We start from the raw sequence: 20,407 nt of genomic DNA on the forward strand, positions 1-20,407 counted from the left end.
ATCCACAAGAAAAATGCCGACTGGATAGCAGCCGAAGAGATGCGATTGAATATTGTTCCAATCAGCAGTTTGCTGATTTTCACGGACGAAATCCAAAATACTAACAACGGGAAAGCACCCGTTGCACGGGAAAGTTGATAATATCCGAAACCTCTGAAATAAGGAGTCCCCGAACGTACTCAGGGAATTAGCAAAGCAATTTTCTCACCTCCTACAGATCCCAAATGATATATCAATGTTCCACTGGGGTCCGCTCATTTGCTTCCAATGAACTCTCAGACTGAAGACCTCTACCTCAATCAGTACAAACCTATCACATATCTACCCACTTTATATAAGATACTACTTGCATCACTAACAGATGTCTAGCATGTTGATTCAATATTATTTCCTGCAATTTTTATCCCGATCGTAGTAAAAGTAACCAAGGAGGGATTTAGATATTTTTTGTTTTTTTTTCAACACTTTCGACTACTGCTAACAAAATCCAAACAATACCAGCCCAACTGTTCACTTTCTTTGCGTACACATTGCTAAGGCAGAAGATCACGAGTATTTATTATTTTATTAGCAACGGAAATAGTTTCACTATTCATGGAACAATTTTTGCTCATCTGCAGTATTCACCATGAGTAAAAACAATCTCACTTCATTGATAATGTGTGAAAACCAATTAAAACATTCCATGTAAGATTTCAGAGGTTGTAATTTTATTAAAAAAGCTAAAAAAAACCTAGAATAGCCCTTTTTACTTGCAAGCCCTCTTTTCGTTTTCTTGCAGCGAAAAGTATAGAAAAGTTAGGAAGCACAACCCCACGAATCCACCACAACTCCAGCCCCACAGAGGTCGATATCCTATATCAGGGCCCACTCCAACAAACCCTACTACTATAATTTTTTTTCCTTATCCTACCAAATTCTATCCAACGATTTTCTCTCTGCTTCAGCGTTTCCTCTCATATCTTTTCTCATTATTTTTCCATGAAATGAATTGCATATTGCATGAAGTGACATTTCTTAGGCAAAAAATAATTATGATCCAATAATAATTATCTTGCAGTCAAGCTACAAGAACTTTCTTCAGCTCAAAACAAGTGTTCTCCTGAAGGAAATATCATAATTTCCAGAATAAAACTGATATTTGACTTGAGTGATACTGAAAAGACAACCTAATTTTTAATCATGAAACTTTCCTAATTACATGTGGTTCAAGATTGCTTACATATTACTTTTATCTTTATCCATGAAATTAGGAAATTTTTTTCTCGAAATTTGCTTCTGACATAATTTTGAAATGGAATATGAAAAAATAAATTCCCATTTAGTCTAATTTATTTTTTAAATCAGGAGCATGTGAAAATAAAACAAGTCAACAAAATACCTTTGAGGGGTTAATTTTTTCTGATATTACAACGTGTCTCATGTAAGGTACAAGTTAATTGATCAACACTCAAAACTTTATGAAGCCACAATTATTATTCTAATAAAAACACTAGGTACATATTACCAATTTCGTAACTACCCGCCCGGATTGACTTATATATCGCAATATTCCACTACTCTCTTTGTTATTGAAACATGGTATTGTAATAGCTACTTTTTCTTCTAGTAACAAGTAAAACAGAGATCTATGGTTACGCAAAGTATGGTACTACCCACTATTTCTTTTATACTTTCTATCATATTAAGCTGTGTCCGAAGCCGTCGGGATCGTGCGGCTGTTTCCCTGACAAAATATTTTCAACCAATCCGAAAATTAATTTGTGAATTTCAATATTACCTAAATTGGCAATTTAAATTTGAAAAACAAAAAATGTTTGAACTTTTTTTGAACTCGAACTTAATTAATTAAAATAACGGTATATTCATGATAATAGAAATTCTGTTGAATCCAATCCACAGTGAGATACATGATCAATATAATGAGATCAAATTTTAAAAAAGCTGCAGTTTCAAGTCAGCACTTCAATTAGGATTGGCTTCGCTTCCAGCACAGAAAATAAGTCAGTTAAAACACATTAGGAACATTCACTTTAGCCTGAGAAACAGAAAATATCTAAATCCCTCCTTGGTTACTTTTACTACGATCGGGATAAAAATTGCAGGAAATAATATTGAATCAACATGCTAGACATCAGTCAAATCTCTAAATGCGTTTCCAAGATTTGTTCTAGAACACTATAGAAAGATTATTTAAAAAATGTTCCGACATTATTAACCTAAAATACTATTTGGTTGCTATGAAAATTGTTATTCTATAGCTTTTTCTTGTGCACTTAATGTGTCCCGATAAATTTTTGTATTCTGCATTCTGCCCATGCTGAAGCAGATAAAATATATTCACGCAAATGTTGATGTTCTGGATGTTGTAAGTACCTATTTTCTTTAATATTTTTCTGTTGTGGTTTCTCAAGCTTTTAGAAGGTTGTGCACAATTATTGTACTTCGTTAGGCGTCCTTTTTCGCTCATAATAGTATCGATAGATCGTTCGATTCGGCGTTGCCACCAGAATTTATTGTTGGTGTTATTGGTAAGGATATTTGTCACGTATATTTCCTGATTATGTAAACGAAGTACTACTATGCAATAAATAAGTGAATGTAGGTAATTTTTGACGACGTATACGGTTTGTGCCCTCAAATTCCGCTAATGCCTTCTGTATTTAGAGTGACACTTTACTGACAATATTTGGTTAGGTATTGTCTAACTCGGGTATAGTCTGATTGCTGGTAATTTTATCTTCATGTTCGCTAGTGTGGGTATCACCGTGTGCACCGTTTGCATCTTGCGCTGCGAGATGATCATCTATTCTTTGAATATATAAAAGGACCTCTCCTCGTATTTGCTGCAGGATAGGCGCAGAAAGCAAATTGCTCTTCACAATACTCCAGTATTGTGCTAGTCTTAGAAGTCTTAGAATTTGAATTCTTTGCACCATAATGTTATCTAGAAAATTTTCTGTTGTAGAATTTACGCTCTTACTGATAATATCAATATATCACAAATATTGTTGTTATTACATCCATTAAGACTTAGATGTCATTCCATCACTAAATACTTTTCATAGCTGATTAAATATAGCGATTCATTGGAATAACGAATCAACTAAATACACAAATTATGCAATGTATCAACTAATACTTAATTTGCAGCATGCAACGTGTTTTTCCAATCGGATGAACTTGAGCCCATCTACACCCTTAGAAATTACGGCAAGAGAGTGAATTGCAGTCTAAGTACACTATTTCCAGCTGCAGTCAATACCGTGGCTCTCGACGTTGGTGTAACTCCAAGCATACAAAGAGGAATTCAACTAGAAACGGGCACAATTCATAAGGTTTGCTATCATATATTATAATATGTATCTCTTAAGTTAAGATTTTCTATGCTCATGTTGATACTATTTAGTTTATTACAGAAGAGAAAATTGAATTTTACCGACAGATGAAAATTTTTTCGATTTTGCCTTATGTGGTTCTATCGCTCATTAATATTGATTTGAGAGGGTTAATGGCTGGTCAGTTGTATCTATCAGTTTTTGAAAGAACTTACTTCGGATTTCGTTATCAGCTTTCGAATCCACAACGATGTGCATTTTTAATTTACAATTCCATATTTCTTATGAAGTTTGCCTACACAATTCCCACAAACAATTTTGTAATACAAAAATTGAAATCTTTAGGAAATGAATGTGGCAGAAGGATGTAATTGATTGGAAATATTCAAACAAATTTTGAATTGAAGAATAAAATTGGAAATTCACGTGTATTTGTTGGTAATTTCTGTCAAATATTCCATTATCTTGACGTGAAGGCAAATCCTAGGTGAGAGACTTTTGTAATTAATTCAACAGAAGACGAGTAATCGTCCTCAGAGAATGAAGGTGAACTATTTCTGCAGTCTTTGAAGACGATAACTTGATTATCGAAAGGCGCGTCAGACAGTGTCAGTGTTGGTGTATTGGTAGTGTAAACAGTATGTCGAGAATGAATATCATCGGCTACAGAAATTACAACTTAGCTAACATAGTTGTTTATTACGGAAAATCGAAATTTATTTGGCCGCCAAGCTAATCCAATTGTTGTGTACATTTTACTTAAAGTTTGAGTACCTCGAACTTACCCAAAAGGTGAGTGTGTCTAGCTATGAAAACAATATAATTTAAATTCAATAATAGAGGAGGATAAATTGAAGCAAATATTTATGTAATCTCTCCAGTCAACAGTAGAGACGAATAAAAATTAGAGTTGGATTAAGAAAACTAATTTCAACGCTCCTTCAGTTTATAAAGAAAATAAACGTGGAGTGCAATTTCATAGGATAGAAAGAATGGCCATTTTGTTAAGAAATACTAAGCAAACTTCATCTCACATCGAGTTAGGAGCTTGAAAATTATAAATTAGCCCTCGATTTCCCACTAACTCGATTTTCTAACTAAAAATATGAAACGATAAGGTAACAATGATAATCTAATAGTTGTTTAAGAAGATATAGTTTTTATTAACGAATTGAAGTATATTTTCGCTACTTTTACAAAAATCATAATCTAGTGGTGCAATAACTGCAAAACTAACTTTGTTGAAAAAAAAAATACTCGGATAAAGCTGACAGTTGAATTGAACGAGACAGTAATGACTGGTTCTTCCAAAATTTTTCCTATGTTTCCTCTTTTTACATGGCTCACACGCAAAGTGATCTGTTCTAATAATAGAATCTACGCTAATTTTGGTAGATATATTTAATTTTTTACAAAGTATTATAGGTTGTTGACTTAGTTAAGTTATTCTCCACGCGCCATAGATTGGTATTTGCATACATGATAATCTGGTAAATTTCATAGACTGTTTTGAGTGTATTTGAAGGTACTAGAATAAAAACGTTTTAGCTATAGAAGCAGTACACAACAGTGGACGGATGTTCACATATAGATAGAAGAATGAAAAATATAAAAAATATACATCCAATTTTCAACTTTTTTTGTCTCTGTTTATAAACGAAGATCAATTACTCCGTTACCTGGAAATATATTATAATGGAAAAGTAAGCCATGGCAAAGAAAACAATTAATGGATTTTTCATACCAATTAGTTAATTTCATTTTGTTTGTTACACAAATACTGACATAAACTAGTATCAATAATGAACAAAAACAGTTATTAGCCATTGGTTACAGAGAGAGGGTGAGAACTGCAATCTAAAGGGGCAAAAAAACTTTCCAGAACTAACCAACTTGTCGTCAGATTACCAATGGTTTTAGAGATTCCAATTTACCGGCAAAAGGCAAAGACAAAATCTTAATTGTAATAAAACATTGATCATAAAATCATTGATCACGAAAACAACAAATATTCCGGAAATTTGACTGTGTATATTGGGAGTAATTTCGAAAAAAGGGGGAAAATTACTTAATGAAGTAATATTATCTCTTTTTAGATAAACGAATTCATATAAGATATAATATAATTAATCTGGAAACGTAAGATGGTTGAAGCGTACGGAGTTAACTCGTTTAGATTGTATGCTCGGACATTTTTCAAAATCAAAATTGGCAAGATTTTATTTCTCCTATTGACTAATTTGTTATTAAATTTATTAATGTTTACGTAAGAAACGATAAAACGTTCAGAATTATTACATATTTTTATATTATGATAATACTAGGTATGGGGGATATTGTTGGTCCAAGTTGCCTGAAGTAATCAGCTCATAGTCACTTTTGTGCATCGTGTTGTCGTTTTCGTAATCCACCTAAAAGGCAACGTGGATCAGTAGTGATCCCGGTTGTATTGATAACTGACTTATCAGAGTCAACTCATCGCGTTCACTTAGCTGCGGTATTTTCGCCGTCCAGTTTAAGAAGGTTTAACTTATCCGCAGGCAATTATTACTGTTTTCAAAACTCATTAGTTGTGATTCACTACTGATCATATATTTTTTAAATTAAATTGTTCAATTCTTTCAAATGGAATTTATACGATCCCCTTCGTTAAATGAAAGCTTTTATATGATTGTTTCCGTTTGATTTATGAACATTTTCAATTCTGTACTCTGAGACTAGTAAATTTAGCAATCTGTTATGCTGTAATAAAAATTAAATCCAATGCTATAAACTGAAAGAATGGGGATAAATAATAATACGATTAACAAATTCTGGAGTTATAACAGAATCTTGAACGATTCTCAGAACTTCATTTAACCCTTATTGGATGGTATTCCATAAAATATATCCCGGATTTTGTGAGCGCCGAGGCAATAAATTGTTTATGACCAGGGTATAATCTAATGAAGGGAATATGAAAAATTCATTAAAAACCCTAATTAGCTAATTTGCTTCCATATAAAATCCACACGATTCCTGTAACAAAATGTAAAATATCATTTTCATAATGCCAATACCTTCCAAATCATAGAAAAGATTCTCGTAAAGCGATAAACGTACTTATTTTAAATATGTTCTTTAAATATTTTTTTGGTCGTAGATAGTGAATTCAAATTGGCCCATATTTATATGCAGAAAAATTTCATATGATGGGATATTTATTCTATTTATTATTTCATATTTGAGAGAGAGAGAGTGGATGGTTCTATGCAGTTAAGAAACTCTCTTAACGACAAAAATTGTTTGTTGTTTTTTTATATTTGTGAGGAATTTCATTTAGTCTGATGCTGTAATTGTATATCAAAACCAACAGTGGGCTCATCATGCATATGGTATAACGAGAACGCATAAACCATTTCGATAATTTTAATTTTTGAATGACGAAGACTGATGGATATTCTAAAAAATAGAAGCATAAGATCGAATATCGCAATTAACAGTCTGCCGAAAAACCAGTTTTTCAAAATGCAGACTTATTAGTGCCTTTGGATTGGCAAGATATTGTTTTCGGAAATAATGAAGAGGATAACGGTATCTCAGAAAGTTCTGAGGAATAGTGTGTCGAGCAAAAATTTACGCCAGATAGCAATTGTGGCGAGCTACATTCGATTGTACAAATAGAGTTAAATGATTTAGTACATGATACGAGAATGTCAAAGCAACAGTCAGAACTTCTTGTTTTCCGTCCTAAAAAATGGAATGCACTTGCGGACGAAACAAAAATTTCAATTGGTGTTAGTTTATAGACTTCATAAAATATAGTTTAGGAGATATGATATTACATAATGGAAATTTGAAACCATCTATAGCAGTTGTCCAATGAGTCACAATAAAAAAAACTTACAAAAATATGCCGCAAGTGCTACAAGTGGTGTGTATGTAGTGATTTAAAAGCTATCGTAATTTTAGTACTTCAAGGATGGTTTACAAAATATTGCTGTTTTCCTTTGCTTGGGGGATAGCCGTGGATTAAATAAAAACTATGTAAAGTAAATTAGCGTATGTGCCTCAAAAATGGATGCAAATTACGAGCAACTAGTTAATGAAATTTCTTTCCTATAATACGTTTGGCTTTCGAATGTTGTCCAAAATTCTTTTTCTCTGTTTCCCTTCATGATTTTTTTTCTGAGAACTGCCAACGAAGAGCAAAATGAAAGGCTTCACCAAGATATCGGAACAATGGAAATTCGGTACCATGGGTAATGAGATCCATCCACGACGTGTAATTTTGGCTGGTTTTTGATGAACTATATAACCCACAAAAAACAAAATTGAATATGGAGAAATAAATATTTTTGATTTGTTATCATGATATGGATTAAATCGATTTTATATCAGTTATATAATATGTCCTTTTTTAAAGGAACAAACTACCTTACACATTACAGCTGTTTCGATGCATTATCGTATTCAGATAATGGTCAAAATACATTCCTCAAAGGAGTCTTTTGCAAGATAACATATCAGTGGCATAAAAGAATTCAAGAAAACATCTTTAGACTACATTTTCTGGTACTTTAGATCAATACTATTCCTTATCTCTAACATCTATTCGGTAAACAAGTGCCTTCAAGTTCTGATTTGAATTTTAAAAGAGATATAATTTTGATTTATTCATTAGTTTTTGACAAGTAATTAGTGATTAAAGTTTCATATGTGATGGTTCATCATAGCGTTTGGAATACGACTTAATGCGCGAGATACAGAATGTACGATTCACCCTAACCTTCCGGTTCTCCTGTATACAGATTCTTTTTTATAATTACAATGAAAAATGGGGCATTACAAATCAATCGATTGAGAGATATTTCATATAGATGGAAAACGTCTCTAAACGAGACTTCACAATCCAAAATTCGCTACTCTTTTCTTATTGGAATCGAGCAAATGTTGAATAATCCGAGTTTGCCCAGATATCTTTTGATAAAATTTGATTATCACGTAAATACAACAAACGACGTCGAAGTTTTTGAATGTCATTTCATGCAATTTGCTTTTCACCCAATTCCATAAATATTGTTGGAACACATGATAAGCCTATTTCCATAAAACCATAAAAGACTCTTCTGATTGTAAGTAAGCTTCTGCATGATATATTTTTCATCTACGATTTCTAATGATAACGTAATTGAAATTGGTTGATGTAGAGAAAAGTCTATAGTACAAACCGCTATAATTGAGAGAATGTAGTAGATAATGATATCCACTGAACAAAATTTGTTGTAGTTATACTTTGAATATTTATGGAAGCTTGTTATATCCCTTAAATTAAAGGCACGCCAAAAATAAACTTGTTAGAAACTATCTGACATTCATGGGCAGAGACCAGAAAGTTGGAACAATCTGGTGCATCTTTTTTTATTGCACGTTCATATATACAAAAAGGAATACCTGACAACTCATAAGAAATAGCCGCCAATTTGGGCGTTAAGCCTCTCGAAATAAACTAATTAAAAAGCTAATTTACACTAGTTTACTTCAAAGGACAGCAAAATTTCTATCTACTTTATATAAATTCTCTTTACTTTGACATTTTTGGAAATATCTGGTGAATTATTCTATATCCTAAGCTGTATTTGCTTCAATTAATATTCAAATTGAGTCCAAAATCTATAATGTTTTTATACGTGTAGGGACAATCAATTATTATTTCGATATGCTCAAAGTTGATATTGGCTCTTACGTTTGGTGAGTTACATACGATAGAAAAAAATTATTCGTTTTTGCGTGAATTAAATTGGAACATAATGTAATCAATCTTAGTCAAATCCTCCACGAGCCGTCTAAAATAGAATCAATTAATCATCATGTGCATTAGTACAAAAAATTGAAATAATTGAAGTGTCTGGAAAATGATAGATAAAACTGTTATCGACAGGTTTCTGAGGATATTTTCAATGGCAATGAAAATTAATCAGATTATGCATCTTTATCTTTATTATTTCGTACAATACCAAAGTATCCAAAGAATAAATATGAACGCAACACCAATAAATTTAATCGTAATATTTGCTTGTTATTGATATTATTAATAACCAAATACAACCAATTTTGAGATATTCTATCAATTTCTCAAAAAATGACCAAATACAATTTGAGCGTCAGTAGAATGTATACGAAGGAAAATGGAGAATGGTATTTATATTATAAACCAAAGAAAAACTATACAGTTGCATTTAAACTGCATTTGGCAGATTAAATGCGAATAAACATTGAGGTACGGTGCAAAATATGAAATTATTCTGATAGGATAATTTACGACTTTTATTAATACCTACAGTACCTGGCCATTACTCACTACATGATTCCATGTAAAATATCATTACCGAGTAATACGAAGTTTGTCATGTTGTCATACGCTTGCTATTTGAGTTATTTACAGATATTGAAACATTCATATTGTTCAAAAAATGGGATGACTTGACGTGTATTTAACCAACAGCAGTGTGCCGATCGCTACGACTTTTTGCAATGAAGCACTTGAACAACCGTGTTTCGCTGGTTTTCTGAATTCAAGCGTGGTCGCACTTCGCTACATGATCAATTTCGTGAATGTCTTCCGAAATCGGCTGTTGTTCCAAAAAATTCCGATGCTGTGCGTAAACTGATACTACAAGATCGTCAAGTGACATACCTTGAGATTGAGGCATTCTTGATCGTTAGTTACACTCGCATACATTCAATATTATATGAACATTTGGCTGTAAAAAAGATTTGTTCGCTTTGGATATCTTGACAATTGCTCAAAAAAGGTCGTGTCGTGCAAAAAAATTGAATCGCGTTGCTTTAAAAGACGCCTTTAAGATCGTGACAGGCGATTAATCATGGATCTATGCATAGATCTTGCATGAAAGTGAATGGCTTCCAATTTCGTAGATGTACTGATCTTGTCTCATTATTCCCTTGCCGCTGATGACTGACTAAATTATCACTTGGTGAGTTGTTCAATCGTTGGAAGGACACAGTCAGAATGATACTTTTATGCATAATATCGAATGTGTTCTCTTCACTGAAGCACACCTGTCAAAAATTTGAAAAATATAACAACTTCTACGTTTCTTTGCTTCATTTATCTGAAAATGATAATAATGTATGAATGTTTTATCATATTACATGCTTTTGTTTGGCCTACTTCAGGCACATTACTTTTATTGCAGCTGTCAATTTGGGCTATCTGGTGGGACGACAAGTTCTAAAATCTACTTTTCCCAATTTTTTTCGAACAGTGTGCTCAGAAAATTTAGGCTCGCATCCTATTTTCCAGACAAATTTTCTTCAAACATCTCTCTGAGAGTGGGGTGAAAACTGGTTTTTTACCGAATTTTTTCTTTCTTTTCGGGCTGTATGTTTACCTCGACTCAATTTTCTTCTGAGTAGTAAAACAATGTCAAACAAAAACCACAGTCCATAAAACCACAGAAACACCTCACACAATTCCAATACAGGTTTTTCACTTGTTAGGTTCATGTAGGTAGTTTATGATAAATCTTTTGCATAAAAAGCAATAATTTTATAGTTTAAATATTGCAGCATGAAATATAAGATCATAATGAAATACAGTGCATCTACTAATTTGGCCAGCGATTCTATACGGAGATCGAGAGATAGGATCTTTTTTAGGCATATTTTAGTTAAATAGAATTGAAAACTATTTTCGAACTAGTCAACTACTTCAATTTTGTTAACCTTCATGGGAGAGTACTAAAAGTTGTGCGGATTTAGGTGGTTGGAACCTCCAAAATTCCAGCAATGAGTCAGATTCACATTGAATTATTTGAAAGAAATATATCTACTTTTTGAATTAGGTTGCCGACCGAAGTGCATTCTGAGAAATGCAGTCTATCAAGTTACTAGAAAAATCCATAACCTGGTTAATAACACGTGCAATGGAACTAAATTTGATTTCTATCAGTTTACGAGGGCGCTAATTTCAAATATGACCTCCATATTCATTGGTCGCCTACCTAAAATATAGGATTAGCGATTACCGTCATCTGTGAGACTTGAAATTTACTCTCAAATGAATTTTACTTACTTTTTTTTTTAGTAGCTAATTCTATTCTAATATTCATCTTAACTTATCGGCGTTAGGTGTTAGAGTTAGTGCTATTATCAGGAAACATTAAATTTTCAGTATATTTCAAAAAAGTTTATCTTCATCAAAATATGTGGAATAACAATAGAATTAAATTTACTGATTACTTCCGCGAAATGTACCTATGTAAATATTACGAAATCTCATTGCTAAGGTAATCTTAAATAAAAATCTAAATTGCCACCTTATATGTCGATTTTTATGTCTTTTGCGCGTACAAATAAAATAATGGTGTTCCAAGTATCTAGAGGTTAGTCGTTGATGTCAAATTTGAAATCAGAAACTAGTCTAGTTTCCTTTGATGCTGAATATCAGGTTATGTATTTGAGATAACGTTCATCATCAGTAATATCAAGCTGACATCAATTGACAAATTTCATAAATCTCTGGAAACTTTATCAAATTTAATTTATTACATTTCGGAGAGATATCAATATTTTTGTGTCCAATTTCTTTTATTATTTGATGAATAAGGAAGTGGGGACAAAAATCCCTACAAGTATTTTGCTTTATTTTGATTATTTGCATTTTATTCTAGGAAACAATAGTTACTACCCTACCATTACACACATTGTAAATAATCGACTCAGCATCCAGTGAACTCGCTTCCCTAATTTTTGTTTTTAAACGTTGCATTAAATTATGGAATAATGAATCTGGCCTTTGCCGAAGTTTGTTGAAAGCTCTCTTTCCTCGCGTGTACTTATTTACCAACTTTAGAATATACGTTTTGTTAAAAATTTTTGTCAAAAACGTTCTCGATAAAGCTTCCACAACGTCCTTTGCATAATCAGTTGCTATATTTGGCTAAAAGACAAAATTTTTAGCGGGATGGTTTTTTTGTGAACCTAGATCTAATACACTCATTTTTATATATTTTTGCGGTTATAGAATTTCCAGAAGGTCAAATATATGCTTAAGGACGACCACGAGAAGATATCGCCAATAATTTCGAGTTGAACTTTTTGTGTCTTTTGAAACACACTTCTTAATTGACTTCCTCGCATTTCTGACAATAATAAGTCTGATTATTGGCAGCAAAATTACGACTCGTCGTCGATAACGACTTCCAAACCTTTAGCGAAGTTTTGATTTTTGTTATATTTGTTTCTCTCAAGAATATTTCAAGGCTGTGCCGATTTTTTTAATTTTGAACCTACATTTTGTTCCTTTAGAATGTTACATATTTCTAATCGATTTCATTTTTCACAAATTGACTTCTAGTTTTCGGTGAGTCGATTTACCCAAAGCTTCTCTCTTCTTTTATGACATTTTTTCTGCTTTTCCGCCTGATTCTGTTTTTCTTTCAATCGAAAAACCTGTCTCATCACTCGATTGACATCGATATTCCCATTTTTATTAAGTTATTAACCGTAAATGATTTCTTCAGATTTTGATTTTGTCAATAAAACTTGGGAATTGTTTTCTTCAAGATTATTAATATTTGAAACCAAAGCGGTGCACAAAATGAACGCGAACATAATTTGAATTGTGATGAATGATTTTGAATTATTTAAAATATATTATATACTTATTTTACTGTATGAAATGTGTAGAGAAATATGTACAAAGCGACATTTGACAAGGCATAGCGTTGTGGGTGACATCTCTCAATTGGAATAGAAATATCTACAGTTATTTTATTACAACAAATTTTAAAACAAACGAAATAGATCCAGACGAATTTTTCAAACATAGTGAACATGAGTGAATCTGGGTTATTATGAACAACTTTTGAATAATATATTACAATTAATAAAACATTCAATAAGAAAACCTGATTTTCGATTTTATCCAGAATTTAATCACCAGTTCTTGTCATGGAATTTTCTACCAAATTTTAGTTTTTTGTATACAGCCGACTGTTTGTTATATAAACATTCATGGGCCCGTACAGTCTTTTACTCAGAGAACTCATTTTTCAGGGTATCTGCAAATACAAACTACACTAGTAAAATGAGGTTATGATTTTTGATATTCAGGGACGATCAGCGCGTAAGATATAGAAAGTTAGTCTTAACTTCGACGTCAAGAGCACGTACAAGCGCGATCATTGTGTGCTTTATCACAGTTTCTCAACAAGTTGAACTTTGACATTTATGAACGTCTAGAACGCGCGCTTAAACATCTAACAGAGACGTAATATTGATACTTGGGACATTTGAGAACTGCCAAATTACGAGAAACAATTAATACCATTCTTAGTATATGGTAAATGCCTATTTTACTGTCTAAAAACGTACGGATTTTATTTGTCCCCACACCCTTACTTGATAAAACGAAAACGAAAAATAATATTGTGTAATTATTCAATCTCCAATATTGTTGTTCTAATCGGTTATTTCATTGAATGTTTTGTTATCAAGAGATTACATTACCTCGATATTATGTCAATCAGAAGATGCACTCATGTTCCAATTTTATCAGATCGAATCACCTTTTTAAATCTAACAATTTTCTCACAATTCACAATCTTGAAACTATTACCTTCTAATAAACACTGCGTCTATGTATCATATAGTTTGCTTGTCTCTCCTTAATAAATAAGTTGTTTTTAATGTCATGATCATACGAATTTTGTTGTCCTTGAGCACATCAATAATTGAAAAATTAACTGAATAGATACACAAATAAAATAAAGCTCTAAGATACAGTGTACACACGAAAACTACAATTATTAACGATATTACCCTTTAAAATGTGCATGTGAAAATTTTTATATACCTATAAAAATAATGTACATTACAGGTATACATTGTGAAAATTAAACCAGATGAAAAAATTAAATATACGGCCACGCTGAAGTGTGTAATTACTTGTATTAAAAATCACAATTAAGATCAACCCAGTGTGTAAAATTCTCAGAATTAAATAATAGTATTAGAATACAAGTTCTTTACAGTGACACTTTCCAGTAGCATGCCTCAAAATTTTGGCGAAAATCTTGAATAAATAAAACCACTTTCACATAATCTATTTACATAATGTTTAAATGAGTTATCTTTATTATTTTAGTGCCAAAAACGAGGACTTGATGATTACGTCGAAGTAGGTGGATCCTTCGGTCTGGACAACAGGTATATGCAAGTAGCAGATTCATTTTGTGGACTAAACTCAAAACCAGGTGATTTTTTATTTTTATTCAATATTGAAGAACTAATCAACGTGGTTAAATAGTTGCACAGTTATCTGTAAGTAATATGAAGCTTCATGAATGTCCGCGCCTACCTCCTCTCCAACTCAACCGATTTAAGTGTTCAAAAACTCAAAAGAAAGATGTTTCAGCGAGTGTTTTTAAACCAAAACGAACTCTGTACCTGAGAACCTGAGATTTATATCTTTGGATGTAGAAAAATTGCCAAAAACTTACAAAAATCCATAACTCCACATTGATTATCCGCGCCTAGCTCCTCGCCAACTCAACTAATTTGAGTGTTCAAAACTAAAAAGAAAAGAAGGTGTTTCAGCGAGTGTTCTTAAATCAAAACGAATTCTGTAGCTATATTAGAACCTGAGATATAGATCTTTGAATGTAGAAAAATTGGCAAAAACCTACAAAAATCCACAACTCCACATTGAATGTCCGCGCCTAGCTCCTCTCCAACTCAACCGATTTAAGTGCTCAAAATCTCAAAAGAAAGAAGGTGTTTCAGCGAGTGTTCTTAAACCAAAACGAAGTCTCTTCTTGAATAGAACCTGAGATATTGAAGATAGAACGTGTGTATGTGAAATACTCCCATAATTAATGTACAGGGGGAAATCGAATTTGAGTATAACTTGAGAATTGTGAAAATTAGATAAGATCTGATGGTTGATGGCTGATCTGTGCATTAATAGCTTTTATTGAAAAAAAAAAAAAATTAAGTAAATCGGTTGGGTAGAACGCCTGAACGGACTCGGAATGGAAATCATCAATTTTTTTAATATATAAGATCTGATATCTGTCTGCGCTATATATTCATTTGACAAAATTCGATTCAAAATGTTTACTATATTACTTTTACTTTAAATCAATTCATAACAAATCAATTTGATATCCACAGTACGAAACAAGAGAATCCATACTTCTCTATTCTAATTCCCATCAAGACAGATACGCATAAGCTGAAAGAGTTTAATATGATCAAATGTAATAGTGAACATCTTCCTCTCTCTACTGAATTCGTTTCTATTTCTAGTATCCAACAAAAAAAATAAATTTTTTAAATTATAGCCTATAACTGATATAAACAAACACTCTAAAGGATTCAATAATTCAACATTTAAAGCTGCTAAAGAAGCCATCAATAGAACTCTATTAAAAATAAAAAAGTAATGGAATGAAACATAAAATAAGTTAAAGCTTTATAATGTAGTTTTGTATAAACTCAAAATAAAATGAGATTAAATATACAACATATATATTTAAAAAAGTTTATATGAATCTTGAAGCAGTTAGTATTCAAATTCCAATCCAAATCTTCGGTTTGGAATACAATTGAATAGATATACGACTAAAAAATCCAATTTACAATAATGTAAATTCGTGTAATCCTTAAGACATGTCTGAAGTTTATGCAAATTATTGTGAGTTTTGTCCTGATATTTCAAATTCAGAGGAATTGTTATGAAAATCTTCAAATTCATCTGAAACGATAACTGTTTCAGGACACAATTCAGTAAATGCATAATAATATAAATTCCAAAACCATGAGAATAAAAACATAGCATCGAAACTTCAGACCTATTTCTTGAACTTGTTCTGTGGGTACATTACTGGAAAACAGTAAGCTGGAAGCTCTTGTGGATTTTAGAAACTTGAGATTTCCATACAAAGTAGTTTCCGCAAATATTATTCAACTGCCAATGACTCACTACGTATATTTGGAAGACGAAATATATTAAGTTTTTGCTGGAATATTTAGTAATTTCAAGCGTCCAAAAATATATTTCAAGTAAAGATTCGTCCACCAGACTGTTAATAACAAGATTCTTTGACTGCCCCCGAATATTTAAAATAAGAATATGATCCCTACCAGACTATAAACCACAAAAATCGGTCTAGTTTCATTTGATTGTGGAGGTCAACGTTATTGTAGATAGAGCAGCTGGAAAATATAAAGCGTGGATACTAAGAGTTGTAAGAATTTCAGTGCTTCTTGGGCTTGTATTCAACATACAAATGTAGAGCACAAATGATATTACTTAGTTGTTTTTTCTTATTATCTCACAACAGACAGTGTTAGTGTTGTAACAGGTTTGAAAATAACAATGTGTAATTGAAAGCGATCTATTTGTTACTAAATACTAGTTAGTGATAAATAGTAAAATAAAACTCAGTGTAGAGTTAATATAGATCAAGTTTCCTTTGTAAAAAATTGGTAAACAACACCGCAGATGTGATATAACGACCAAAAGCGTACCTCACACGCTCAATAATATTGACAATACGGTATGGAATTGACAATAATATTAATCGTGTAAGGTGAAAATTTGAGCGTGTAGGAGGATACCTCAATAACATTGTTAATACTCATTTGGTGCCAAGCTTTCGTCCAAGACGGTGTAAATTAAAGTTTGGACGATGTCTGAAGACTTGGAAGACTTAACTGATTCAGGCAATAGCTCTGATGAAGCGGATAAACCTGCAGCTTGGACATTCTGTGCTTTATCCTTCCTAGATAAATTTGAATTTCAATTATAGCTTCGCTAGTAGTTGCAGCAATTCCAAAATTTCCACCTATAGCTAAGATCTTTAGGGTAAAGGATAATTTCTCTTTCATCTACCAATATGAACTCGTTGAATATTTCCGAAAGCCATAATAAATGCAACACAAGATTTTCTTCGATTGCCCATGTTCAAAAGCTACATATCACGAATGGAAACAAATACCACTGAGATAAATCATCGATATAATGATTGTCAAAAATATAAACTGGATAAGATGAGGCGATAATGACGGTGGGCTTTCAAGGCTAAGTTTATGAACTTATTATGCAGATTGCAATAATCATGGAATAAAACTACTTCTGTTATTTACAACATATTTATAGCTAATAACAGTAATGAAAGAAATAAAGCCAGTTTCTCGAGTATTATTGGAGTAGCTTATTGTGAATTTTTTCTATCCTCAAATGCTGTTTCATTGAAAACTGGGAGTAAAAATGTTTAAATCCATAAAAGATTCAATTATCAATTTTAATTAATATTCCATTTCTATTTGTTTAATATTTTTGTAACTGTTCGTAAATGATGAAAATTCATACGATTAAACAAAAAACTGAATATCATTTGTGACACTATCTTCGTATTAATCTTGTTAAGTTTGGATCAAAATCGTACTTTTTACACAAATATTAAACTACATTTACATTTATTCTAATCATTAATGAATTTCCTATCCACGACAATAATCTTTCAAAATAAAATAAATATTATGCTCTGTTGAGCACTCGGTGAATGTTTCCCCGACGTATTGCGAGAATAATAATCTGCTTTCATCTCATTAGTACAAGTGTTTATTCTAACCTCTTTATAACTCACTTTGATATTAAGACCAAAGAGAATAAAATTATTTCTCTTTGGTACAGGACGCTGAGTTAGAGATGATTCATTCTTCTAATATTAACGACTAATCGCCTATAGCAAGTGACAACTAAAACAAATTTGGAGAAGGTATATTAGACAAAGAACACAGAAACTGAAAGTGTCCCAAAAGAGCTTAAATTTGAAATTTTATCACGACTTCAGTTAAATAGAAAGGTGAAACTCCTTCCCATGAAATATAAAGGCAATTGTTATAGCTTTTTTATCCTCTATTCTCATAAATTCATTGAAAATTCTATCTACAGATATTTTTCATTTTAAAAAAGAAATAGATATTCGTCTTTTTTCCTTGAAGTTGATGAAGAATTTTCTAAATTAAAAATCTAGTGCTTCATGACAAGTTTATTAATTCAATGCAAATGATTTAATACTTCTAAATCAGTAAATATGATCTATCCATTCAGATACTATGAAAAAAGTCAGAAATTTAAAATTTGCAGAAACTCTTCTTCTGCTTTTTCTCAGGTTATACAGAAAAAGTTATTTGTAATCAATTAAATCACTCGCATCAGTTCTTCTGTGGTCTGCCTTTTGATATCTCCATTCTCATATATAAATTGGTGCCCATGTAGAGTGATATTGATTCAAATCTTTTTTCTCTGTATTATTTCTCCTGCCCAGACTATTCAACATTATTTGAAGCTTTTTATTATTATCACTCTCAGTACAAAAAATAATATAGCGGTGGAATTATCGTCATTAATTATTAGAAAAAAAAAATGAGTATCAGAAATAGCTTACATAATCATTTAATGTATTTTTCACTGGAACTGATGAAAGACATCATTTGGAATATATGTCTATTTTCATCATTACGAAATACACCTGCCTAAAAGTTGACCGAAAATTCTCTTTGAAAAGTCGTGTTTCTGTTTAAATGTGGATGTTCAGCATTATTATCCCAGTAAATATGGTTCTGAATAATAACTATACCTTTCATTGAGATTCTACCTTTATTTCTCCAGAATATGCTTGTTACATACATTTAATCCCTATATTTTAGTATAATTAGAAAGATGTTCTTACTCCTCCCTATTTTTAAAAACCACAATTTTTTCGCCATATGGATCACAGCTCTGATTAACTTTAGAACCGCGGGGATTAACAGTTCCTGTTAGATAACATGTTGATGTACATTACGCATCCATTTTTAATCCAAAATTCTTTTTTGGGTTAATTTTGAGATTTCATTACTTATTATATGTCAATTTAAAAATTTATTGCTGCTTCTAACTAACTGATCGTATTCTACATGTAATACTATTTTTTGATACTATTACAAACTATAAAATATGTATAGCCACAAAGCTCTCTCCCTAATAAAATACCTGTGTCGTTTACATACCAAAACATAAATAGAATTGCAATCTCCGCAAACACCCTATATTCATTAGTGTTTAGGATATTTAGCAAGTTATTTAAGTAATTATAAAATAGTAGTTGGTTGAATATAAATTCATAATGAACTGGATAAAATGGATAAAATATATTTCTCATTCATAGGAAAATATCCAGAAACAGTCTTCTGCGAAACTACCACAGTTCGTATGGTATCATCCGGATCGTTTGATAATTCTGTAACTGTTCACTTGAGGCAGATAGGAGAGAATGATATTGACAGACATTTGAGTGTAGTCTGTCTTCCAGAGGATATCACAGAGTGAGTAACATATTGTAAATAAAAATAATTCTATATCATATTATAAATTCGATTATGGCGGTTACTTATTTAACACCAATTCCGCCATCATCTAGTTCTATGTATTTTCAAATAGTATGTAAGATATGTAATGTTGCATATTTCATGTAGTGACATGAAAAACATTTGAAATATTTCTATTTATTTCACATTTTTTTTGTTTTAGAGAATGACTGTATTCATTTTAACCAGTTCTTCCAGAATTTCTTCTTTGGTCTGGCAAAAAACATCGACAAAGATTTGTGTTGAAAATACCATTTATGAATTATAAATAAAAGTAGACATCTTGTATGTGTATAAAGAATCAAATAAAAACTATTAAAAACACAGTCAATTATCAATGACCTTGATATGATAAATAATAATTATTTCTATTTTTTTTCCATTAAACTCTGATTGATATTACTACACCAACACTCAGAATTACACCATCCGAAGCGTGTTCCAATAATCAACTGACCAAAAATTTTGGTTTCCATTCGGGATTTGAAGACGATAACTTGGTTATCAAAACACGCTTGAGACAGCATGTTAGTGTGGTTTTAGTATGCAGAGTTTTTATTATCCACTAACGCACATAGATCGTTTTTCAGGATTTAGGCGGTCAAAATTATTTTATGTGATATTTATATTACAAAATAGTTACA

At 31.6% G+C, this 20,407-nt stretch overlaps 1 protein-coding gene across 2 annotated transcripts in view; it reads left to right on the plus strand.

The window, feature by feature from the left end:
• The window catches only part of LOC130445721 (corticotropin-releasing factor-binding protein), an 84,110-nt gene extending 64,021 nt beyond the window's left edge, over positions 1 to 20,089 (plus strand). For both annotated transcript variants that reach the window (XM_056781563.1, XM_056781555.1), the window contains 4 exons: positions 3,154 to 3,338; positions 14,491 to 14,599; positions 19,565 to 19,721; positions 19,927 to 20,089. In XM_056781563.1, the coding sequence (XP_056637541.1) occupies positions 3,154 to 3,338; positions 14,491 to 14,599; positions 19,565 to 19,721; positions 19,927 to 19,933 (458 nt within the window). In that variant the 3' untranslated portion in view covers positions 19,934 to 20,089. The remainder of the gene's footprint in view (positions 1 to 3,153; positions 3,339 to 14,490; positions 14,600 to 19,564; positions 19,722 to 19,926) is intronic.
• Positions 20,090 to 20,407: the final 318 nt, after the last annotated feature.

The sequence above is a fragment of the Diorhabda sublineata genome, chromosome 1, assembly GCF_026230105.1.
Source record: "Diorhabda sublineata isolate icDioSubl1.1 chromosome 1, icDioSubl1.1, whole genome shotgun sequence".
NCBI classification, from domain to species: Eukaryota; Metazoa; Arthropoda; class Insecta; order Coleoptera; family Chrysomelidae; genus Diorhabda; species Diorhabda sublineata.